This window comes from Microtus ochrogaster, chromosome 15, assembly GCF_000317375.1.
Source record: "Microtus ochrogaster isolate Prairie Vole_2 chromosome 15, MicOch1.0, whole genome shotgun sequence".
In the NCBI taxonomy this organism is placed as follows: Eukaryota; Metazoa; Chordata; class Mammalia; order Rodentia; family Cricetidae; genus Microtus; species Microtus ochrogaster.
In genome coordinates, this window is record NC_022017.1 from 29,048,324 (window position 1) to 29,073,322 (window position 24,999).

Sequence of the window (24,999 nt, forward strand, 5' to 3'; positions counted from 1 at the left end):
AGCCACCATGTGGTTGCTGGGAATTGAACTCAGGACCTTTGGAAGAGCAGGCAATGCTCTTAACCACTGAGCCATCTCTCCAGCCCAGAAATTTTTTTTTTAAGATTTATTTATTTATTATGTATACAGTGTTCTGCCTGCATGTGAGAAACAAGGCACCAGATGTTATTACAGATGGTTGTGAGCCACCATGTGGGTGCTGGGAATTGAACTCAGGACCACTGGAAGAGCAGTCAGTGCTCTTAGCCTCTGAGCCATCTCTCCAGTCTCAGAATTTTTTTTATTTCTAATACAAAACTGGCTTACCACAGAGATAGAACAACATGGTGAGTAGTATGCACCCTTAATCAGGAGGCCACAGAAGGAGGATCAAATGTTCAAGATTTTGGCTGGTAATCTGGTTTGGGATAAAGGCATTTGCTACCAAGCCTGACAACCTGTCTATGCAGTGAGTTCCAAGACAGCCAGGGTTAAATAGAGAGACCCTATCCTGGGAAGCTTGTATTGCCTCCTTTGCCATGTAGATTCAGCAAGGGGCCCTCACCAGATGCTGCTGCAGACCCATCATGCTTCTTGTACTTTTAGCCCTCAGGGCTGCAGGTCAAGTACCGTCCGTTCTTCACAGATGATCTGGTCCCAAGCATCCTGTTACGCAACAGAAGATAAATTAATGCACCAGACTAGAGCCTGCAAACAGTTCAGAGCTAAATGACAGACCTAGTAAGGCCTTAACTCTGGAAAATTGTCCTGTTGCTCAAGGTCCACACTGACACCCTTACTTTGTAATCAGGAGACTTGCCTGGCAGTGTCACCAGTGATCAGCAGACTGCTAGGCCAGGGCAGCTAGGATGGCAGCAGTGAGGAGAAAGGATGGCTGAATATGTACCTCGAGACATCTGGAGGGGCTGTGGACAGAGTCTGATTGTCCACATGTCCAGGGGTTCTGGACTTGGAGGTCGATGGTCTACATCTGTTTTTAATCAATGTCCTGACTCCATCCCTGTACTTCACCCTTCATTTTTCACTGATCATATTTGTCCCAGTACACTAGCAAGATTTTTTTTTCCAAGACAGGGTTTTTCCATGTAGCCCTGGCTGTCCTGGAACTCACTCTGTAGACCAGGCTGGCCTCAAACTCAAAGATTCACCTGCCTCTGCTTCCCAAGTCCTGGGATTAAAGGTGTGTACTACCACCAGTGCCAGGCTAACAAGATGTTTTTATGTGACAACAACTATGTCTATTTGGAGGCAAGCAGTGACCTCCACATGGAGGTCCCTTCCAAGAACTTGGTTAAGGACTTTGATGGTCTTCTGCTCTCTCTTTGGCTAGCAGGGCCTACTTAACTTCCAGGCTCAAAAACCAATGTCAGAGGGGCTGCTAGAATTTACCGCTCATTAGTAGGCCCACCCTTTCCTGAGGCATGGGTGTTTCCCAGCCAACTACACAGGCCCCTAGTTAAGGCCTATCCGATGTTTTTGCAGAACCCACAAAGGTCTTCAGGTCCTTGGTGGGCCCTGCATCTGTCCCAGGAGCAAGCTGCGAGAGAGTACAGGAGCTGGTGCTATGTCAGTGCTTCTCAGTGCAGTGTCACAACCCAGAGCCAGAAATAGCCCCGTGTTCGATCAGGGTGATCTTCCACCGTGTGACCACCAGACGCTCTGAACATCCAGTTTCATTGGTACAGGGAACTACAGAGGTGAAAGAAATGAAAAGGAAGAAGGCAGAATAGTAAGTGCCCACTGATTATGATGGAAAAATCAGACTGCAAGCCAGGTGGTGGTGGTACACACCTTTAATCCCAGCACTCAGGAGGCAGAGACAGGTGAATCTTGGAGTTCGAGGCCAGCCTGGTCTACAGAGTGAGTTCCAGGACAGGCTCCAAAGCTACACAGAGAAACCCTGTCTTGGAAAAACAAAAACAAAGCAAAAAAATCAAGACTGCAGACTCAAAGAAAAAATAGTCTCTTTGGGAGCTGGAGAGATAGCTCAGAGGTTAAGAGCACTGACTACTCTTCCAGAGGTCCTGAGTTCAATTCCCAGCAACCACATGGTAGCTCACAGCCATCTATAATGAGATCTGGTACCCTCTTCTGGAATGCGGGCATACATGGAAGGAATGTTGTATACATAATAAATAAATAAATCTTTAAAAAAAATAGTCTCTTTGATAGTTGGTCTTGTATCCCTCGGATCTGCATGGGGTGAGTGCTCACTTGGGTAGTGCTTCCTTGAGCCAAGTGAACATCAGAAGAGAACTAAAGGGAATTTCAAATTGGGTTCACTCAACCCCTTAGGTTTACCGCTCTCTCTTCAATTTCCTGGGTTCAAGGAATGTCCCATTGCAAGCTTATATATCTGCCCTCCAGCCCAAAGACAGGCTTGTGTTTTTAGTTTTGTTTGAGATAGGGTTTCTTCTGTGTAGCCCTGACTGTCTTGGAACTCACTCTGTAGACCAGGCTGGCCTCTGCCTGCCTCTGCCTCTCAAGTGCTGAGATTAAGTCTTACTTTTCTCATTCCATCATTTATTAATTGAGTACCTCCTGCATACCTGGCCAAAAGAACTTCTGTCTTCAGGGAATTCACAGGTCCAGGACCTTTGCTCCCAGGCCACTGTATCCAGTAGATTAAAGTTAACTGGCAAGCCAGGCACGGTGAAGTACACTTATGATCTCAGCGCTTGGGATGCAGAAGCAGGATCATCCATGCAGGTCTAGCCTGGTTTACAATAAGAATTCCAGCCAGGCATGGTGGTACATACCTTTAATCCTGGCACTTGGGGAGGCAGAGGCAGGTGGATCTCTGAGTTTGAGGCCAGCCTGAACTAGAGTGAGTTCTAGGACATCCAGGGCTACAAAGAAAACCCCTGTCTCGAGGGGGAAAACGATTCCAGGCCAGCCAGGGCTCTATAGTGAGACTGCCTAGCGAACATTCACATTAGACTGAACATACCTCAGGAGATTTGAAAAACACTTCGGCCATATCAGAGATGCCCAGTCTTTAAAAGTTGAGGAAGCTGTTGGGCGTAGTAACACAGGCGTATAATTTCAGCATTGGGTAAAGCAGAGGCAGGGATAAATGTTCAAGGCTGGTACATCCACTCCTACAAAAATAGGTGATGAAACTTTCTCATATAACCTTGGGTCTTCTTTGAGCCAGAGGATCAAAGTTGCAGTCTGGATCACATTGTAAAGCATGGCATGACCCCCTCACCTTCCTGGATGCACCCAAAATGGGCACAGAATCTAGAGTGGCACATGATGATAAAAGCAAGAGGCACAGGCAGTCCCACAGGAAGGGCTGTGAGCAGGCAGCCTGCACGAAAGCTGGCAAAGGGTGGCTCCTAGGACCACTTGTACAGGGCACAGCTTGTCCCTGCTAACAAGGTGTTGCTGAGCTGGGTCAGCTGGGTCTCCATGTGTACACAGAGACACTGCCCCTCACCCCTTGGAATGTTTGCCCCAGGCACAGCCAGCTGGGGCAGTCCTGAGCAGCCCTGGCCCCCTGAGTAGATGCAGTAGGGAGGAACAGGAGCGACACCTGGGGGACAAGAGTCAAAGTGCACACGTATGTTTTCTAGAACAAAGGCTAAAAAGAAGCAAGTTTCTCTCTCATTTTATTTTAAGGACAAAAATTGTTATTAAAACATCTACATTATTATCAAGATACTATACCTTATGATATTTAATATTAAAGTGTGGTATTCTTAAATTTTAATACAGACATTTTAAAAGGACCATTAGATTGATTACTGCCCAGCTGATAAATGCAGCATCCCCTTCCACTGCCCACTCCACGTGTCCTGTCCATCTCATTCTTGCCTCCTAGGCCCATTCAACCCTCGCTGTCCAGCTAGAAGCGATTGACTGCATTCATCATTTAAAATGTTTTGCTGTCTCCCACCCCAGGTCATCCATGTCTCTTTCCTCTCCCTTACAAGGGATCGGGTCTAGAATGTAAGGGAGTCCAGATCTTAGACGGACCCCTGGACAGATGAACAACAGGAAAAGTCTGAACTCACCCTTCACTGGTGGGAAACAAATGCTCCCCATGTCCTTTTCCTGGCACACTGGTACTCCCCTCTAGACATGGATGTGTGGGAAACAAAACTAGCAGCCAGAGCATGGCCCAGGTGTGGGCCATCCTGCCCTTCCTGCCCAAATCATCTCTGAGCCATGGGTCCAGTCCCAGTCCCCTAAACAGCTAGATGGCCTCATCAGTACCTCAAAACTCACAAGGATGCCTGCATTTTTTCCAAATTCTTTATCTTTAGCCCTCATTAGAAGAGATCCCTTGGATACCACACACATATATAATATTATATAGAGCGATATATTTAATACCTGTGTATATATGCATCACAGGGGCGACATATATACACACTAAAAACAAGGCTGGTGACGACAGACTGCAACACCACAGGTCAGGAGAACAAGTATCATCAACATTCATGGCCACAGCCCCCACCTTGGATGTGGTCTCACCTCATCTCCAGCCACACAGCACCCAAACTCTGCCATGCTGGCCAGCTGAGGGTAGGAAAAGGGGGCAGGGGAGAGGAAAAGGTACATGCCATGGTTATTGGGATAAGGTTGGGCAGTGGCAGCATGAGGAACGGGTTCCTTATGCCCAGGGGCCTATTTTATGCCATTGAGGACTAGCAACCCTGGCTGCAGGAAAAATAAAGAGTGTCTGTTCCATCTCACTCCTAGCTAGCCTTAGTTTCTGGTTCCTTCTGGGGTGCCCCACTTCTTATGCCAATGATGTGGAACATTCTGGAATGTCTTGGGGAGCCAGGGGAGGTCATGGGATGAAGGGGTGTACACACTTCAGATGATGGAAGAGACCTTGGTAGGTGGAGGTATGGGCCGGGATTCAGTTAGGGTCCTAGGCAGCTAGCAGGGTTAGGTATAGAGTGGGGCCTGGATAGATAGGTGTAATAGTATATTTGGGTCTTTTGGAGAAACATTTGGGTCTTTATAGTAGGTCTCCAGGAAAGAGGTCGCATAGTGGCCCATAGATCCCAGGTCATCTCCCTGCTCTCATTATTACCTGGACTCTCCCCATGCCTTGTACCTTGTGCAGAACACGAGCTCATGGTGCTTGTATTCCATCTCTCTGTGAAAGCTCTTGGAAATAGAACCTCTGGTGCTTACCCCAACAGTATCTCCCCACAGGGTTCTAACAAAACCAATTCTTGTCTCAGCAGCCCTTCCCTGGTTCCCAGGAATGCCGTATGGGGTTGAGGAGCCTAGCAGCTCCAGTTGCTAATGGATGGGGTCTTTTGACCAATGTTTACATCCCAGATCTGTACCAAATTGAGGGCTAGAGACCCTGGGCAAATCACTCCTCCTGCTAGACCTCAGTTTTCCTTTCTGCAAAATAGAGTTTGGCTCACAAGATGGCTGGGTATGGGATGGTTGTTAGGAGCACCTAGATGCCTTGGTCTAGCTCCAGAGATCATCTGCCTTCGCCCTTGCCCCTTTGACAGAGCAGGAAACTGAGGCCCCAGGTGACCAGTACAGTGTCTCCAGCTCCACTCACAACTACATTTTAAGCTAATCAGGACCTCCTGCCCTCTGCTGTGTCCTGATCTTCCCCCAGGGAAAGGGAGGAGAAGGTAGAAAGGTAAAAGGACCCTCCTGCTGCAGATTCAAGTGGGGACCCCAGGCTCCCCAGCCCTTCTCAGGAGCAGACAGAATTAAAGCTGTAGGCTGAAGCTGGAGAGGTCAGCCAGGCCCCTCCCTCTCCAACCAGGAGAGCTAGACTTGGGGAGGGGCTGCCCCCATTTTGACAGGACAAGGACCCTGGGACCACTTGGGGCTGCAGTACATGACCTGGGTATACACACCTGGGGTGTTGGGGGTGGAAAGGATGGACAGGGACCCAGGGGACTGGAGACTGCCAGATGGGGTAGTCCCCTGCCCCCAACTAACCTGCCCTCCCTGGCCATTCTGTAAGGCTTTCTGTCCCCAACCCACCCCCGACCCCAGGACTTTGTCCACAGCTGGGATCTGGGCCTACTCCCCAGTGGTGGTGGTGGCAGCAGTAGCAGTTGCAGCAATGGGGGCTTCTGGGGTGGCAGCAGTGGTGTCCCCATCCTCTTGCAGCAGGAAGTTATATTTGCCGAAGTCATCATCCCGTGGACATAGAAGCATGTCCTTGCGGGCCTTGGCCAGCTTTTGCTTCAGCACCTCGCGCCGGTCCAGCCACTCATTGAGTTCCTCTTGTCCATGAGCACAGCGACACTTGTCCCCATCTGGGCAGGCCTTGCCCTTCTGGAGCCTGTGGGTGGTAGAAGGCTCACTGCCTGAGCTCTATGCCTTCCAACCTGGGGCTAACTTAACCTTTCTAAGATGTGCCTCTCTCCAGACAGCTCAGGTCCTAGCTCAGGGAACCCCTGACACAGTAGCACTCTCTAGGACCTGATCCATGCTGTAAAGGAGGGGTAGATAGGATTGAACCCACCCCTCCATCCTGACCACTCCCAGTACTGCACTGTATTCACAGCCAAGATAAACCAAGTCAAGGGGATGGGGCTTGTCACAACATCCCTGTCCTCAGGCCCACCTTCTACCTGCCCCTCTGTGCTGCCCCATCATGCTGCCATCGGCACCTGTCACAGAGTCGGAACTCGCCCATAGGGAAGCGGTAGGCCCAGCCACTGGCATCACTGTCGGAGGTGAAGACCTTCTCCTTGTGCTTCTCGGACTGGATATGCTGTTGCCACTGCTTCTTGCTGTTGCTGTTCTTGCCACAGAGCCAGCAGTGGTAGCCCATCTGGGAGCAGAGTTTTATGGGTGCCAACTTCCACACCTCCACCCCACACAGCCCCTCCAGGCTGCCCTCCCAACTGGCCCTGGCCCAACATGTGGGCAGGGCTTACCATGATGTCAGCATAGTCTGTGGGCATCTGGATCTGCTTCTCCCCTTCCCGAGAGCTGATGGGTGTCCCTTCTCCTGGCTTCCCTGGGTTGTGTTTCTTCAGCCACATGTCATAGGTCTGTTGCATATCTAGGACTAGGCAGGGGACAGTGTGTCTGGTGAGGGGGCTTCCCCATACACTCTGCCCATGATCCCTGCTGGAATTGGCACAAACATCTTAGGCCCTGCTGCTATGCTAATCACTCACAGGAAGCCCCTAGTCGACAGGACCTGCTGGATCTGGGGAAGGCCCCAGCAGGATTCAGGAGGTATTAGCAATGAAGTGATGCAGGACAAGTCTACCACTTACTCTTGTTCTCCTTCATGAAGGTCCACATGTCCCTCTCCTCAGGGCTGTGTGCGAAGGAGCAGTTCCCCACATACTGGCACTTGCGGCCATTCTGAGCGTGGATACAGAGCTGTGGGTAGACAAAGGAAAGCCTGCTGAGTCCCACAAGGCTGTGTCATTGTGTTGGCCAGTTAGAAGCCTTCCAAGGCCTACAACCTCTTGCCCACCCCAAAAGTGCTCACATCGTATTGCTGTGGAAAATTTCGAATGGATGGCAATGGCCTCACCGACACCCATTTCCTCTTGGCTTTGGACATCACCAGAAGGACCCTCCTCTCCTTGGTCCAGCTGTAGATCAAAGATGGGACTCATTGGGGAGAATCAGAGAGAAACCCTCAAAGTTATGAGACCACCTTTCCTCTCTCAGAGCCCTGGTCTCCCAAGTCTTGGCCTCCTTCCTCATGGTACTCTGGCAGCGCCCCGTCTTGCCCCGTGTCTCACCAATGCCGGGCCTTGGCACTGCAGTACTTGAGGTCCTTGTCCGGCTCCACCACCTGCCCGTTCCTCCAGCACTGACCACACACAAACTTCATCTGCAAGTCAAAGGTGCTGGGCCCGTGTGTCCTTGGGGCACCCTATTGGAAGATGGGGGAGTAGGTTGGTGAAGCTATAGCCACCAGGCCTTAGGCCTCTGGAAGTCCTGGGACCACTAAGTCTTAAATGGGCTAGCAAACTGTCCGGTTCTGCTGGCAGACAGTGCCCTCTGATGTGGTAGGGACCCCGAGCCGGGGAGTCTTTCTGCCATCTCCAACTGGGCCTCACTTAGCTTGACTTTCATGGAGGCCTGGCTTATGCAACCACTGAATAGAATAACTCTTCCTTTGAGTGATTTATTTTCAATTTATTTATTTATTTTTAGACAGGGTCTCACTATATCACTGGCTACTCTGGAACTTGTGGAGACCAACCTGGGATTGAACTCACAGATCAGTCTGTTTCCTAGTGTTGGGATTCAAGGCACGTGATATCATCCTAGCCTTTTTTTCCTGAAACTTATTCTGTAGCCCAGGCTGGCCTCAAACTCACAGAAATCAGCCTGCCTCTGCCTCCTGAGTGCTGGGATTAAAAGTATGTGCCACCTTGCCTGGATCCCAGCCTATTTTTAAATTAAGTACATACGTGTGGGTTTGTGTACGTGTGTGTGGGTGCCCTTGGAGGTCAGAGGCATTGGTAAGATACCCCTGGAGCTAAAATTACAGGCAATGTAAGCTGCTGACATGGATGCTAGGAACCAAACTTAAGTCCTTTGCAAGAGTGGTATGTGCTCTTAGTCATTATAACTCTTTAACATGTGGTCACAAAGCTATAATCTTCTCAGAAGAAGGGCCATCAATTGAGAAAATGTCTCCATAAGATTGGGCTGTAGGCAAGCCTGTAGGGCGTTTTCTTAATTAGTGATTGATGAGGGAGGGCCCAACCCATTGTTGGTGGTACCATCTCTGGGTTGGTGGTCCTGGGTTCTATTAGAAAGCAGACTGAGCAAGCCATGGGGAGTGGCAGTCCTCTGTGGCCTCTGCATCAGCTCTTGCCTCCAGGTTCCTGTCCTTCTTGGCTTTCTGCCTTGGCTTTTCCCAGTGAACTATGACTCAGGATACCTAAGTCAAATAAACCCTTTCCTCTCCAAGTTGTTTTTGGTTGTGGTGTTTTCATCATAGCAATAAGAGAGAGAGAGGGAGGAAGAGAGAGAGAGAGAGTCAGTTTTAAAATTAATGCTGTTGAGTTGCTCACTCGAGTTTCGTTTTTCAAAGTTGTGTGTGTGCGGACATGCGCGTGCACACTTAGGAGTTTATGTACTTCATGTGCATGCAATGCAGGTGAACTGCTGTTACGGGCAACTGTGAGCTTCTAATGTAGGCATTGGGAACCAAACCTGGGTCTTCTGCAAAAGTTGTTGTTGTTTATTAATGCAGGGTTTCCCTGTGTGTTGTCTGTCCTGTAAAACACTCTGTAAACCACGCTGGCCTTGAGCAGAGACCCACCTGCCTCTGCTGGGATTAAAGGCACGTGCTACTACGCCTGGTGCAGTGAGCACTCTAAACGGCTAATCATCTGAGTCTCCAACTTTCAATTGAGATTATTATTTTTTTTAAAGATTTATTTATTTATTATGTATACAGTGTTTTGTCTGTCTGTATGCTTGCTGGCCAGAAGAGGGCACCAGATGTCATTACAGATGGTTGTGAGCCATCATGTGGTTGCTGGGAATTGAACTCAGGACCTCTGGAAGAGCAGTCAGTGCTCTTAACCTCTGAGCCATCTCTCCAGCCCCCGAGATTCTTTTTTTAAATGATTGAATAACACTTGGTGTGGGTTAGCACTGAATCTCCATCAATTCTGACATGGTTCTGAACACACTCCTGCTGTTCTGTACTACATACTTATGCACTGTGATGTTCTCAACATTAACAACTATAAAACAAAACACTGATCAATTCCCGGATGTGCTGTCTCTCTATACATTCTGTAGTTTCAACTCTTCAGCTTCTGCGTAGTTCTTTATGTAAAATTAAACAAGCACATTCATTAATGTTTTCTTTCAACTTAATAAACAATAAAATTATATGTATACCAAAAAATAATTTTAAAAGAAATTTCTTTATAGCCTATCATTAGTAAATGTTTAATTTATAGCCAGGTATGGTATCTTATGCTGGTAATCCCATCACTTAGGAAGCTAAGGCAGGGGGGACTACTACAAATTAAGATTTCTAAAAATTAACAGACTTTGCATAGGTTACAAAGTCAGTCCCAGAAAACAAACAATCAACAGAGTCCCAGGAAATACTGGACTACATAACGAGAATCTTTTCTTTAAAAAAAATATTTATTTATTATGTATACAATATTCTGTCTGTGTCTATGCTCGAAGGCCAGAAGAGGGCACCAGACCCAATTACAGATGGTTGTGAGCCACCATGTGGTTGCTGGGAATTCAACTCAGGACCTTTGGAAGAGCAGGCAATGCTCTTAACCTCTGAGCCATCTCTCCAGCCCTAACGAGAATCTTAAAACAATAAAAATTTTGATTTATATGCCCATTTTTATACACACATCTGTGTTGCATAAAAACTACTCAGATGAAAACGACGGAAAAAATGTAGTAGGCCCTGTCCTTGGACACAGCATGCTGTGTCACGTGCTAGTCTCTACCTGGAATGCCCTTCCTTAATTTTTCATGCAACTTCTTCTAAAAAATGTCTTTCAAAATTCAGCTCAGGTGCTGGAGAGATGTCTCAGTACATAATAGTGCTTTCCACATAAGCATGAAGATCACAGTCTGGTTCCCAGCACCTCAGTAAAATCCAGGTGAGGTTCTGTACATGCCTGGAACCCCAGCACTGGGTGGAGTGGAGACAGGACATAGCCAAGCAGTGCAAGCCCTAGGGTCAGCAAGAGACATCGCCTAAAGGAAAAGGCAGAACAGAGAGGATACCTGGTACCGCCTCTGGCCTGCACACACTGGTCTCAGCTCAGGCTGCAGGGGGCGCTCCTAGAGCTCTCCTATGGCAAGGCTGCCATTCTCAGGGGCTAAACTACCTGTCTGACCAACCAGTTTTAAGTGCCCGGTATGTAGGGAGGAGGAGTTCAGAGATGGGAAGTTGGCCTTAGGCGGGAGGACAGACAGCTTTGGATTCAGGACCCTTCTTCCCCAGGGCGATGTCCAGCTAATCTGAGGCTCCTTTCCCACCATTCTTCCAGACCTTTTGTCCCTGCTTTACTCTGTAGGCAAGAACTGCTTTTCTGTGCCCAGGACACAGTGGGGAGTAAGAGCCGGCCTTGGCTAACTTGTTCTAGCTGTCTTCTGCCCCTTCTGTTCCTAGAGACTCCCTCTCCCATCCTACCTGCCCAGGGGCTCGGGTGTGGGACTGCCTGTCTGGGCAGCCCTTGTTTCTTCAGGCTAGCAGGTGCATTTTTCCCCGACCAGTTCCCTCAGAATAGAGACCGGCACTGCCCAGCACTGGGATCACTCACACCTGACTGAGCAGAGGCAACTCAGAGCAGTTCCTTACCCCTCTCTGCTAAGAGCTTTTGTGCTTCTTCAAGGGACAACATGGTAAGTCAGAGGCACTGGGCCCAAGCAGTATCTGCCCTGGTGGCCTCTGGTTTCACAGGCCTACTAACTTTACTCTCTAAGATGTAAGCAGGCAAGAGCCTCATGCCTGGGCCAGTTCCTGAGCTAGGCCTGGGTGGTGTCCTGGTGGGCAGGGAGGAATCTTGGCAGTGGGGGAGGGGTAAAGCACCATCAGCCAGAAACCACCCTTGGCCCTGGGTGGTTCTGGAAGGACTGACCACTGGTTAGGAAGAGAGGAGAGGACGTGGAAGGATGGAGGAGGGCAGGACTCTGTGCTCTCTTTAGAAGACTACCCAAAAGGACCCACCTGAGCCCACCACAGTGTCCCTGCTGGATTCTTGGCCAGGAGCAAAAATGAGGGGGAAGCAGGGAAGAGAGAGAAAACTGGGCAGCCGAATACTGCATGTCTGTAATCTCCACATTTGAGAGGCTGAGGCAGTTGGGTACTGAGTTCAGGGGCAGCTCAGACTGTAGCAAGATTCATCTCAAAGAAATAAGAATAAGAGACAGAGGCAAAGAGAGAGAGATGGGAGGAGAGGAAGAAGAATCGCAGGGTCACAAGGAGAATGAGCAGCTGGGGGAGGGTAGCCTGTGAGCTGGAGGGAGTGGAGGGGCAGGGAGGAGGGGAGGAAGGGTTAGTACGCTAGCAGGGACTTTGAAATGTGTGATACTGGAGGAACCTGGAGGTCAGCACGTGCTTTGACATGCTGATAGGTGCCACAGGTAGCCATACGTCCCTTCCCTTTGGTCAGAGGTAAGGGAATGACTCCTATTGGTGGAGTGGGGAACCAGTTTCATAAGTTCCTGAAGACTGCTGGCTTTTTGTTTGTTTGTTTTGTTGCTGTTGTTCCGTTTTTTGTTTTTTTTTTTCCAGATAGGGTTTCTTTGTGTAGCCCTGGTTGTCCTGGGACTTGCTCTATTGCTCTATATTGACCAGGCTGGCCTTGAACTCAGAGATCCACCTGCCTTTGCCTCCGAGTACTGTGAAGTAGCCTCATCACAAAATTTTCTTAAGTTATTATTTTATGTGTATGGGTATTTTGCTTGTATGTGTGTCTGCACCATTTGTGTGTAGTGCCTACAGAGGCCAGGAGAGGGCATCAGATTCCCTGGGACTAGAGTTAAGAGATGTGAGCCAATGTGGGTTCTGGGAATCAAATGTGGGTTTCCTGAAAGAGCAGCAAGTTCTCTTAACTGCTGAGCCATCACTCTAGCCCCAGAATACCCTTTTAAAAGTGGTCAGAGGTAAGAGGATAACTATCTGCCCTTACTCCCAGATGGTTCAAAACGGAAACCCCCCAAAAATAGTGTGCACATTTATGTATATAAGTGTATACATGTATGTGAAAATACATACTTGCACACAGGAAGCCCCCCCCCCCACACACACTCAGATAACAAAGCAAATAGTGAAATGTGAACTCTAGGGATACAGGAAGAGTGCAGCTCTGGATCAGGTCACAGTAGAAGGAAATGCACAGCTCCTGTGATGCCCACCCTTCCGCCCCCGCCACTCCCAGGGCCTTACCAAGCTGCTGCTGGCCTTCCCTGCATGGGCTTCCATCTGTTGCCAGTATTTCTTGGATTCCTGAACGATGTCTTCGTGGGTCATGCCTGTGGAGGGTGGAAGAAAACATGGGCCTTGGCAAAGGATGAGACACAGCACACTTGGGATGCTGGGATGAGGTCCAAGCAGGAGTCCCACCCAGCCAGTCCCAGCCACAGAAAACTCAGGATCGCAGGAAAAAACTCATCTTCTCTGGACCTGTTTGTTCTGTATCCTAGGAAGAAAGCTTCCTGACTCCCAAGCCAGCATCCCCGTTCGTAGGTCCAGCTGCTCGGCTCTTCCCAAAGTCCTTTCTCGCTGGGGGGCTCAGGCAGAATCTTTGGGGCTCACCAAGGTACACGGCTCTTCACTGCCAGTCCCAAAGGGCAATGTCCCAGCATGATGGCCCCAAAGTACCAATCCGCTCCTACTGTCCTGAATCTTGCCCTCCCTGCAGCTCCTTGGTTCCTAGTGCCTTCCTACAATCGGCTGTCTAATCATTTTGTGGCTGTGGCTCTGCTGCAGCCACTCTGTTCACTGCTTACCCAGGTCACATACCACACTTGATGTCAGATTTTTGCTGGTAACCCTCAAATGCAAATTGACAGCCCACATCTCCCTTTGGACTTACAGCCTGCCACCTCTGGCTGCCCACTCAACATCACTCCTTGAGGTCCAAGAGACAGTTTGGGACCCACATCCCACACAGATCCCTGATATTAGCCCCCCAAGCATGCTCCTGTACACCCCTCTTCTCAGAATATGGAAGGCACCATGACTTCAGCACTGACCTTGATAGAACTTTCTGTTTGATACTTCACATCTAGTCCGTCAACAAATCTTGCTGGCTTCATCTCAAAGTCTACCCAGAATCTGACCACTTCTCTCACCTCTGCTACCACCACCTGGCATGAGCTACATCCTCCCTGGGGTCTCCACTCATGTCCTAGTTCCTCCATTCTCCACCAAGCAGCTAGCATGGCCTGGAAACTGCCGATCAGATTCTGGAACTCCATTTCACCTAAAACCCCTCCTGGCATTGCATAGCAGATTTAGAGCAATGCCACCTGCAGTCGTGTGTTATATCAACAATGGGCTTTTGTTCTGAGATGCTCAGTATTCTGAGATGCTGTAAACAGGACGAGGCTGCACCAGCATCACAGGGCAGGCTTTTACATTTATTTAGTTTGTGTTCATGTGGTGCAGGAGGGTGTGTGGGCATCAGAGGACAACTTGCAGGAGTTGGCTTTCTTTTAATGTGGGTCTGGGGATTTCACTCAGGTCATACTGAGTGGCATGCACCTTTATCTTGTGAGTCATCTCTTGAATACATAGTCAGCATTTTAATTTGTTTCTTAATACACTCCAACAATAAAGATATAGTATAGCAAATCCAAGAATGAGCAACAGTGCTGTTCATTCACTACAATTCATTGCAGTTCAGCCCCATTATAATATTGTAAGACCACTGTCCTTTGGCCCGCCATTGACTAAAACATCAATGCAGTATGTGACTATATTTCTATTTATGGCCAAGAGACTCTCAGACACTGAGACCCCTTATGACCTTGAGCCTCGACTCTCCTCAAGCCCTTGCTGCTGGAAAAGTCCCTGTCCTTCCCTAGACAGGCCAGTTCTCACCGCCTTAGGAATGCTTTCCTCCCTCCCTCTCCCATTGCTGCCTCCACAACCAGCGATGCACAACTCAAGTCAAAACACCATTGACTCAGCCAGGCACTATAATCTCAGCACCTGAGAAATAGAGGCAGGTGTGATCTCTGTGTTCAAGGCCAGCCTTGAGTTCCAGCACAGACAGGATTACACAGAGATACCTTTTCCCGATAAAACAAAACAACAAAAAACCAAACTCAAAAAAACCACACACTTAACTCTAAGACATAGCATCTACACTGATTGTCATATACACAAATAAATATATGTTCCTGGCACCAAAAAAATGCTTATAAAATAATAACAGGCACTAGAGAAGACTATGATCCTAGGTCAGATGGAACCTAGGATTTAAATTATTTATTTTTATTTGCATTGGTGTTTTGCCTGCATGTATGTCTCTGACAAAGTATTAGATCCCTTGGAACTGGAGTTACAGACAGCTATGAGCTGCCACATGGGTGCTGGGAATTAAACCCAGTTTCTCTGGAAGAACAGCCAGTGCTCTTAACCACTGAGTCATCTCTCCAGTCCCTGAATCTAGGATTTAGTTTACTTGCTCCATGTAAGTCCTCAAAAGTGAGGGTCTTCGTTAGTTCGTGGCTGGATACCCTGACAGAGAGGGTGCTCAGAAGAGCAGTTAGATGGACGGGATGTGCAAATATCTGAGAATCCACTTGCTGGACCAACAGAAGGAGGCACGGGGAGAAATGTTATTGGTCATTACCCAGGCAGCAGGTGGAGTTGCTAGAGCAGGTTAGGCTTTAAAGTGTGAGTCTACCAGGCGCTGAGCCTCACTCATTCTTGCTTTCCCATCTATATCTTGGCAAGGTCTAGACAGGGAGAGACCCCACAGCTCCCTGTGAGCAGAATTCTGTCTCTTCTGTGATGTCCAGGGTTCCTAGCTCCTCCAGGAAGCTCTCAGGAGCCTCCTGCTTCCGAATTCACCTTAGGTTCTCTACGTTGGCCATCAGGCCCTGGCCTGTTCACTCCCAGCTAATTCCAAGCCTACCTCACCTGCTGTGCCTGCCCCTCACCTGAGTACTGCTGCAGCAGCCAGACCTTGAGCTCAATGAAACTATGGGCGAAGTGGCAGCTGTCCTCACGTAGGCAACCATAGCGCACCTCGTGGCGGCACACGTCAAACTGGAAGTGCTCTTGGAACTGACGGATCTTGGAGTACTTGAGGGAGGTGGAACGGACGATGTGCACCAGGCACCTGGCGGGCATATGGGACGTGCATGATGCTGACTACGGTCCCCACCACCCTCTGCCCTCCATCTACCTTTCCAGTGCCAAGCAAATCTGAGGAGAGAGCCTTCTCAGAGCCTGCTCCTGGGCACCTCCTGCCCTCGTAGCCCATCTCAGAATGTGGATGGCACAGGAGGTAAAGGGATCCTACACTCAAGACTTGAGTGCCAGCTCTGTTTTACTTGCGGCCCATCACAGACCTCTGGGGCCAGCTCAGCTTGCAACTGTCTACTGACAGAGGTGTCAGACCCCCCCTATTGACGGGTTGGGAGAAGGCAGAGCCCATGAAGAAGAGTGCCATGAAGGCACTGCCCCAGAGCTGGTCTTACCCCCAGGAGGATGATAGAGAGGCACTTCCTCTGGGTGGGGAAACTCAGTGGCCTTCAATGAACCCAACAAGATGGAAAGAGCATTACTCTCAGGGAAGAGGAAACACAAGGCTGCAGGAGCTGCTGCTCCAACCTACAAGCAACCCTGGCCAGGCTGGGCTATAAACCCAGGACTGCAAACTCCAGGGCCTGACTCCATCCCTAATAGTGGAGCAGAACAGAGAACCAGAAAGAGCAAAGGCCATGGAGCCCTTCTGACCCAGCTCCTCCCATCGCGTTTGACACTGAAACCATGACAACAGAAGGTGCTGGTTGGCCACATTTGTCTGCTGACCAAGCTCTTCCCAAGCCTCAGCTTTTTTTTCTGTACAAGGGGCGCAGGAACCCCTCCCCAAAGGGCTGTGGAGACCATTCAATACCCACAACAAGACAATGATTGGACAGTAAGTGTTCCTATCCTTTCCGGGTGGACATGTCACCATTCTGTCCTTTTTAGCTGAGGCCTTTCCTTATCTGTCAAGGAACCGCCCCACCCTTGTCTGGCCGGCGGCCCAGCTGCAGGACTCACTTGTTGTTGTAAAAGCTGTGCTTGGCAGCCAGGTTGGAGCACACAGATGGACAGTCCTTGGTGCCTTTGCTGATGATCCGGGGCTTACTGTCGAAGCAGATCTGTCCGGGGAGGGCATGGGCTGGGACCTTCACAAGGCCACTTGGGGAGGGGATGGGTCAGAACTCCACAGTGGCCATCTAGGCAAGGACAACTGGTTCCTGTAAGCCCTGCCCTAGATAGGGGGAGTGTGGAAGAGAACCCAGGCTCTGCGAACCAAACCTCAGGTCTCCTCATCACACAACTCCAGTGCCTGGGACAGGAGTTACTCCATGGCCTGGGCCTCAGTTTTCTCAACTGTAAGCTGTGAATGATTAACCTGCTTTGTCCCATTGGCTCACTGTGCAGGCCACAGAACAGTAGAAAAGAGTTCAGTAGCTCCTGTCTTATGGCTGTGGGCTACGATTCCCAAGCCAACTCTTCCCTAAAGAAAGATAGCACAAGTTTATCTGCTCTAAAGGTCAGCAGATTGGGGTGGGCAGGGCCCCACCAAACCCCTCCACCCAGGCCCTTACTCCTCAGAGATGAAAACAACACTATCTCCACTTTTAACGAGCTACAGAGCCAAGACTAGGAAAAGTTGGTGGTCATGGTGGTGCACACCTTTAATCCCAGTGCTCAGAAGTAGAGACAGGTGGGTCTCTGTGAGTTCAATACTAACCTGGTCTACATAGCAAATTTCAGGCCAGCCAGGGCCAAATAGGGAGTCTTTGTTTCAATATCCCCTCAAAACAAACAAACAAACAAACAAACAAACAAACCCCTAACATTTGGAAAGCTCAGTGGAGCTACTAGGATCTCAGCTGGCCTGGGAGAAAATGAAGAAATTTGGGAAGGATGGCAAGCTGGGTCACTGACAGGAAGCAGAGCAGGCACGGCCAGCCTGGAACACAGGTGGAGGGCAGAGGGAGAAGCCGAAAGGCAGGCCAAGGACACCTTGCTCTAGACAGCTAAGGTAGGCTAAATTCACTATACCCATTTGGGGACAACACTGGACAAGCTACCTGGCCCCAGGAGGCGTGGGGGCTCATCCTGGGATCTGGGCCTAGGTGCTGGAGCTTGGAGCACAAGTTGACTCGGCCATATGGCCCTCAGGCTCCACCTCACCTCAAACCCCAGCATCGCTGGTAAATGAGAACAGCATCTGTGTGCTGGAGCTACCCAGGAAGTATGGATAAAGATCTGAATCCTGGCACATTACGGGATCCCAGGAAGAACAGATGGGGTCATTACTGTTTTCTTCCTGGCCTTGGTTTTCACCTTTGTAGAATGAGAAGCCAGACAGGATCTGGGTTCTAATAGGATCCCCAGGCCTAACTTTCCGACAGTCTCTGGCTCTAGTGATTTTAGAGCCACGCCTTACCACACCCACAGGTTCCAGGGCCAACAGCTCCTACAATGACCAATTGACCAGAGGTACAGCCCAGCCTTCAGCGTGCCTGGGACTACTGGGGACTGGTGAAATGGTTGGGCAGGCGGGTACCTCACAGAGGAAGGTGAAGATGCCCTGGTGCTCCTTGAGGAGCTTGGCAATGGTGAGGCTGCCTCGCTTGACACCCCCTAGAGGGTCGAAGAGCAGGTCACGGTTGAGGGTGCCCTTCCGCTCCTCTGTCCACACGTCAATCTCCTCCTGATGATAGGCGAAGGTGCAGTTATCCCCATACTTACAGTCTTGCTTGTTAATCATGTCTGCAAAGAGACAAGAGGACACATGTTCTGCCAGGTGGGGGAGGCAGCCCACAGCACCTGGGATTCACTGTGGGCAGCAGGACTCGGAACCACCAAGTGCTGACCTCCCAGGAGAATGCTTTCCCCAATACCAGGTCCCAGTACCTCTGTGCTTAGCACCTCCACACCCCCCCACTGTGTCTGTGCAGGTAATGCAAGACAAAGTGTGCCAAGGGATTTGTAGAATACGCACATCTCCATAAAGAGGAGGGGTTTTAGGATTATTCGCCAGAAAAGTGACTAACTGCATGACTAGGGTCAGGAACACGAGCCACAGGTCTTGAAGGAGTGGGTTACATCCTCAGCTGCAGAGGGAGAGGGAAGTGGTACAGGGAATGGCTTCCAACCTGGGCCAGCAGGCTTGAGGGGCAGAGCATGTGCCACGGGTTGGGGAATGTGGATGTGGGCATGCACTGGGCTTCATCCCAGCCATGGGCAGGGCTTCAGGGACGGAATGGTCTAGGAGGCCTGTGTGCGCAGCTGCAATGAGCAGGGTGATGGCACAAGGCCAGAGCCGTGGTGACTCTCAAAACTTCCGTTTCTTTCCTACAATTATCCTGATATCTGGTGTTGAGAGCAGAAGGTTTAGTTTGTTTGAGACAGGGTTTCTCTGCAGCTTAGGAGCCTGTTCTGGAATTCGCTCTGTAGACCAGGCTGGCCTCGAACTCATGGAGATCCACCTGCCTCTGCCTCCCAAGTACTGGGATTAAAGGCGTATACCACCACACACCAGCAGAGAGCAGAAGGGTTTTATGCAGATGTCTGGTGTTGAGGTCAAAAGTGCTGCAGTACAGATATGCTTAATCTCATGGCTGTTCAGAGAAACTGATAAAAAAACAAATAAGGTCTATTCATTGCTGACCCAGTTTCTAGGAGCTGGAAGTGAGGACAAGGAAAATAGTGTGATCATTAAAAAACTGATAGTTCCAAGCCTTTCCTGTGTTTTCTATGGACTCTTCCCATCCCGTTGGGAATACTGTGGAGTAAGAACCTGGCTGTCTCTGGGCTGTGGGAATCTCACATGGGATGGTATAGGCTGTCACATAGCTCCAGGTCCACAGGACATCCTGAGTGATCTCTGCCTTTGGACAAGGCCAAGAGAGGAGAGGCTGACTCTCAGGTGGGCCCCCGGCTTTATCTGAGCTCCCTCATCTTCTCCTGTGGCCATTCTGCTGTAGGCCTGGGAGGAGCTAGACCTGGCTGGCACCAGCCCCACTATGGTCCACTCACCTTTGCACAGGTAGTAGGAGCCTACAAAACTGGTTTTGGTGGGCCGGGGCCGGATGCGCTTCCAGATCTGGTCCTCTGAGCTCCGAAGTCGGCCGAGAAGGACGTCCCTTTTGCACTTGTGTTCAAGGCCCTCGCGGTAGGTGTAGTCACCAGCCCTGGGGCCTGTGGACAGGGTACACAGGGATGCAACTCCAGGACAACCCGACACCCTTATCTGGGTTGCTGTAGCTCCCACTGTGTCTCCCCTGGCATGTTCTTGCTGGGAAGAGAGAGGACTTGGGAAGCCCTTCAAGGAACCCACCACATGACTGCCCCAACAGGTCTGGGCCTAATGAGTCTGCTCTTGATTTGTGAAGGCAGTATTTGGCGGAGGGCGGGTCCTAATCAGGGCCCACCCCTTCCTTTCCTTCAGGGGAAGGCCTTGTTTTCCTACGTGAATCTCCCACTGATAGACAGGTACTTTTGGCCCTGGCTTCCACATTCCTGAGATTCCCAGCATCTCCAGGGCAGAGGGGTGCTGCTGCATATGCGAGATTACCTGTTTTGGGGTAGCATAGCTGACAGGCCTGCTTGAACTCATGGGTGGCAGCCAGAGGGTTCTTGATGAGCAAGGCGGTGTTGGGCATGGAGGGCTCCGGCTATAATGGGAGGATGTTGGCCATCTTGGGCCCTGAGTGGTACCTGGACCACCAGGGCCAGCCAATGCAATGGAAATAGGTATGTTTTTGACCCCCCTCCTCCAATGGAAATAGGTATGTTTTTGACCCCCCTCCTCCAATCTGTCCTACCCAGTATCAGAACTGCAGCCTAGGACCCTCTTCCACATCTTCCCAGGCCTTGTATTTGTGGTACAAGGGGACTCTTGTACCACAAACATCAGGGCCTGCTTCTGAGGCCTCTGGGCTAAGGCAGGACAATGAGTAGAAGCCAGCTTAGCCCCAGAATACTTCCTTGGATTAAAGGTCAACTTGAAGGTAGAGAAATGCCAGTAGAATTGTGTAAGGGCTTTACCCATGCTGTCCCTGCAGGGTCCTAGAAATCAAGACAGGAAAAGTAGACCCAAGGAAAGCCAGTGATTTTTCTAGGGCCACTCAGCTAGCATCTAAGCCAAAGTTAACATACATGCTGCTCATTCGTGGTTTATTTGAATCCAGAGCAGGCTGAGCCCAGAGATGAGAGACTTGATACTACTAGGGCCATCACTTACGGCTGCTCAGCCTCCCCCTCACACAAGAGGGTAAGGATGCCCAATGTGTGCTCTCTGCATAAGGCATGGAGGAAGGGCCAGGAGATCACTTGGGGCTGGTCTATTCTGAGGGTGTCCCTCTTGGAGAATGCAGCATCTCACCAATGCAGAGGGCTCACCTTACCCCCAATCTGGGGCTCATAACCCCAGGATGAGTAAGAAGCCTGGTCTGGGATCCCCACTCAAGTTACTCACTGAGGGGGCTGGCTTCTGAGTACTGCTTGGAGGACGGTGGTCCTGTGAGCTGGTCTCTTCTAGGAAAAAAGACATGGGAGTCATGTGCCCTAGCACTGAGGACATGAGGGGCCTTTCTGGGATGCCCTGTACATTTATTTCTACCTCAGAGAAGCTGCATGGGCCCACACTCCTATTTTCATGGTCACAGCCCTGGAGCAAAGAGGCCCCAACATGTCCACCCTTGCTTATGCCTTCTGAGGCTTCCTGCTGCCCATGGGAGAAAGTCCAGACTTGTAGCTTGGCTCACAGTGAGACCATGGCTCAGCCACATTTCCCCCAGGACCCCTGCTCTGGCCCTCAACCATCCCTGATCCTCCACCATACAGACCCCTATACCTCCAAGCCATTAGGTCCCTCCAGAAGGAATCCCTGGCTCCTCTCTACCCTGCCACCCCATGGGTCCCTCAGTCTTGAGCGCCCTAGACTATCTCTGACCTCCAAAAGCCAGCCCTATAAAGGCCTGCTCAATTTCCTATGTCTATGGCTCCCAGCCCAGAGAAGAGTCAAGGGAGCTCAGAACCATGGGACCTGAGTCTGGAGGTTCAGGGCTCAGGAGGCCCGGGGAGAGCAGCAGATGGGGTCACTAACACAGCTTTACTGTTTGGTCTAGAACGAAGACACCCAGTCTGAGACTCAGGCTCAAACAGCACTGAGCACAGGAGAGATAAGACAATATGAACTGCTCTGGACTGTGATGGGGATGAGGGCATGTGCTTTGGAGGCACAGAGCTGCAGAGAACAGAGACACGGAAGCACTGTCAAGGGAGTAGAGCAAGAGAGTGTACCCACCAAGGCCTCACCTATGAAGGAGTCAGGCTTGTCCAGGGAGCCTCGGGCTGAGCCAAAGCTGTCAAGGGCATCTAGCTGAGCCTCAGAGTATGGTAATAGATCCAGGGGGTCCAGCGTGGGCCCTGGAGAGTCAAGGGCATCCAGCACAGAAGCAGCCAGCTTCCTGGAGGGGTCCATGACAAGGCCAAAGGAGGCAGGAGGCAGTGGGCTGGACACGGGGATAGAGCCACCCACTACAGGTGGCAACAGTGGGGTCCCACCAGGAAACACAGGGATGAGCTGAGGCAACTCACTAGGCACACCACTGCCAGGCAGGCCACCCTGGACCAGAGACTGCAAAGTGGGGACAGAGTCAGGGGTCAGAAGAGAACATGACTATCCAACCTGCGGGGTGGGGCATTCTAGGAACCAGCTATTCCTCCATAGCCTGCCTTAAATGCTCAAGAAGAGGCCCTGGCTCTCTGCTCAGTCCTCCTGGGGTCTGCTCTGAAGACTCCGGCAAGACCCTCTATCCTCCCAACTGTGATGTGAAGCTGGGGCCTTCCCTTGCCTCTTCGTGAGTGACAGGCTTAGAGGCACGGAACAAGTCAGCAACATGGCTCACCAGAGAGTCCAGGAGGGTGTCCAGCTCCGGACCAAACACATCCGCATCTGAGAAGTCGTCAAGGCCCTCAGTGCTGGGGAGTGTCCTGCTGCTGCCGTCCAGGGGGGCCAGTAAGTCCAGAACGTGAGGGAACAGGGGCATCGTGGGAGTGGAGGGGAGCAGGGCCGGGGAGTCCCGTAGGTCCACGTAGCAATCTGTGGAGGGGGTAGGCTCAGTAGCTGAAAGGGCTCTGTGTGGTGGGGGTGTTGCCTAGTCACTAAGCCAACACCTTCCCTTCTTCCCCAGTTCCACGGGGACCTGCTTTCCCTATTCCCTGCCCCAGGCCCAGAGCTAGTCAAGGAAGGAAGATAGCCTGGAGCTGGTGGGGGGTGAGGGGGAGTCCTCATGGTCCTGACTCCACTCCAGTACCCACAGTGTCCCCTTCTCTAGGGCCAGCAGTGTCCTCTTTGAGCACTATTAGCTATAACCTGGAATCCCATGAATAGAGCAAAGAAGCAAGGACTCTGAACTGTGGTACTCAACAGGGGCAGGCGTGGGTGAAGGAAAGGACAAGCGGAGGAAGCGTCCCTTCCTGTCCTGCATTAGTGTCCCACTCGACAGAGCTGAGACAGTACCTGTCTCGATGTCATCTATGGATCCCAATCCATTAGACGTTCCCTGTGGAGAGGAAGGTCAGGTGACAGATGGAGGATGGGATGCCACAGGGTCCCCATGACTAAGCCCACGGCCACCCACTGAGGAACGAACACCTACCACACTTGTAGGCCGGCTTTTCAGTCAGGGCCTGGGCAGGCTTGGGTTAGGAGAGGTGTAGTGGAACTAGCCTAGCAGGTGTACTGCAGGGCGCAGCAGTCCCAGGGAAGGGCTATACCTCTGCGTCTCAGTTTCTTTACCTGAAGTCCTAGCCATATCCTCAGACAAGGGTTTTGGGTTATTTTGTTTTTGTTTTTGAGACAGGGTCTCACTGTGTAGCCCTGGCTGTCCTAAAATTCACTATGTAGACAAGGCTATCCTTGAACTCAGAGATCTACCTGCTGGGATTAAAGGCTGTGACAAGGGTTTTACTGAGCTCCTCACCTCACAGATGGTTTCTCATCAGAAGACAAAGGTGTCCCCCTGCCCAGGCTCAGCCCCCAGCCTCACAGGAAACTTCCCTCCCTCCAAGGAGAATGTTGTCTGAGGTGGAAGCCAATCCCCATTGCGTAGATGAAACAGAATTCAGAGGACGAGGAGCAACCTGGCCAGTATTCACAAGAGCCACTCCCTAGGCCCCAGGCCTAGTTCAGGAGAATCTGAACTCTGCGGCTGTGTGTGTTGGGGTCACAGTCTGAGAGCATCCTCTGGGCTGGGGAAAGGCTGGAGCTTGCTCTCTGGTTTGGCCAAGTCATGCACCCTATCTGGACTAGTTTCCTCGTTTGTAAAGGACACAGAGCCACACTGTCCGGAACTGTTACGGAGACGGAGCGCAGAGGAGGCTGGTCGCACAAGCCGCTCTCTGTACTCATCACGAGTGTAGCGTGTGCTGTCAGGAGGTTGGCTTGAGAAGTTAGATCTCCAGCCTCCCTTTCTGGGCCCCAGTGAATTCCTCTGCCTTGTTTCAGCCACAAGAGACGCAAGTCACTCCTCAACCCTGAACACACCCCTCTTTTCCCTGATCCCTTCACCATCCAGCAGAACCTTGTGTGTCCAGGATGACCCTGTCTCCTTCCTGTTCTGTGGAGAAGGCCCAGACTCTCAGCATTAGCCCCTCCCTAAGGGCAGCAGCAGAAGTCATCCAGCACCCTGCCTCACCTACTGCTTTAGCCAACACTCTGTGAGACGCTTGGCGGCTGCCGCTCTTGGGCCAGTGTGGGGCTGTCTGACCAAGGCCTGCCTTGAGCCTGTCCGGTCTGTCGGTTCTCTGGGACCAGGCATTCTCCCAGCCCCACCCCTGAGCCTGTCCTCAGATCACACAGTGAATACGGGCACATCTGTTCCCTGGGGTGTTTGTACGCCACAGATAAGTTGCTCAGATCAAGGCTGCCGTGCTGATCGGGGAGCTGCTTTCCCCACAGTGCGTACAGACAGGAGTTGAGGGGAAAACAAAGGAGGCCAGGGATGAACACCTTACGGACAGCTGTCATTCTCCCCATCAGTGCTGCCTAGGCCCTGCAGGACAAGAGTGGCCGCCCAGCCCTCCTGTCCTGGCTTTTCTCTCCCTGCCCTTTTGCACAGAACCCCTGCTACTAATAGTCACTTGGCAATAATGGCCTAAGATACCCAAAGGAATGAGGGAAGGGGCGGAGTGGCCACCTTAGAGATGAGCCCCTGGTACCCAGTACAATCTACAGGATAGTCATATATGAGATCTGGCTGCTGTGTTCTCTGTGGGCTTCTCCAGCACGGGAGTCATTTCTCAGGATGGCCTCAGAATCTGAC

At 51.0% G+C, this 24,999-nt stretch overlaps 1 protein-coding gene across 2 annotated transcripts in view; it reads right to left on the reverse strand.

Annotated features, from left to right (window-relative positions):
* Positions 1-3,597: 3,597 nt before the first annotated feature.
* The window catches only part of Zc3h7b (zinc finger CCCH-type containing 7B), a 51,950-nt gene continuing 30,548 nt past the window's right edge, over positions 3,598-24,999 (reverse strand). Inside the window, exons 8-23 of one of the 2 annotated variants that reach the window (XM_013348854.2) lie at positions 23,196-23,238; positions 22,582-22,775; positions 21,989-22,310; positions 21,147-21,202; positions 20,244-20,343; positions 19,706-19,867; positions 18,231-18,436; positions 16,709-16,809; positions 15,598-15,779; positions 12,872-12,957; positions 7,713-7,846; positions 7,454-7,559; positions 7,233-7,341; positions 6,885-7,018; positions 6,615-6,778; positions 3,598-6,283 (exon numbers count right to left, since the gene is read on the reverse strand). In XM_013348854.2, the coding sequence (XP_013204308.1) occupies positions 6,019-6,283; positions 6,615-6,778; positions 6,885-7,018; positions 7,233-7,341; positions 7,454-7,559; positions 7,713-7,846; positions 12,872-12,957; positions 15,598-15,779; positions 16,709-16,809; positions 18,231-18,436; positions 19,706-19,867; positions 20,244-20,343; positions 21,147-21,202; positions 21,989-22,310; positions 22,582-22,775; positions 23,196-23,238 (2,364 nt within the window). In that variant the 3' untranslated portion in view covers positions 3,598-6,018. Of the gene's footprint in view, positions 6,284-6,614; positions 6,779-6,884; positions 7,019-7,232; positions 7,342-7,453; positions 7,560-7,712; positions 7,847-12,871; positions 12,958-15,597; positions 15,780-16,708; positions 16,810-18,230; positions 18,437-19,705; positions 19,868-20,243; positions 20,344-21,146; positions 21,206-21,988; positions 22,311-22,581; positions 22,776-23,195; positions 23,239-24,999 lie in introns of both variants that reach the window. The other variant, XM_005354485.3, reaches the window with a different exon arrangement.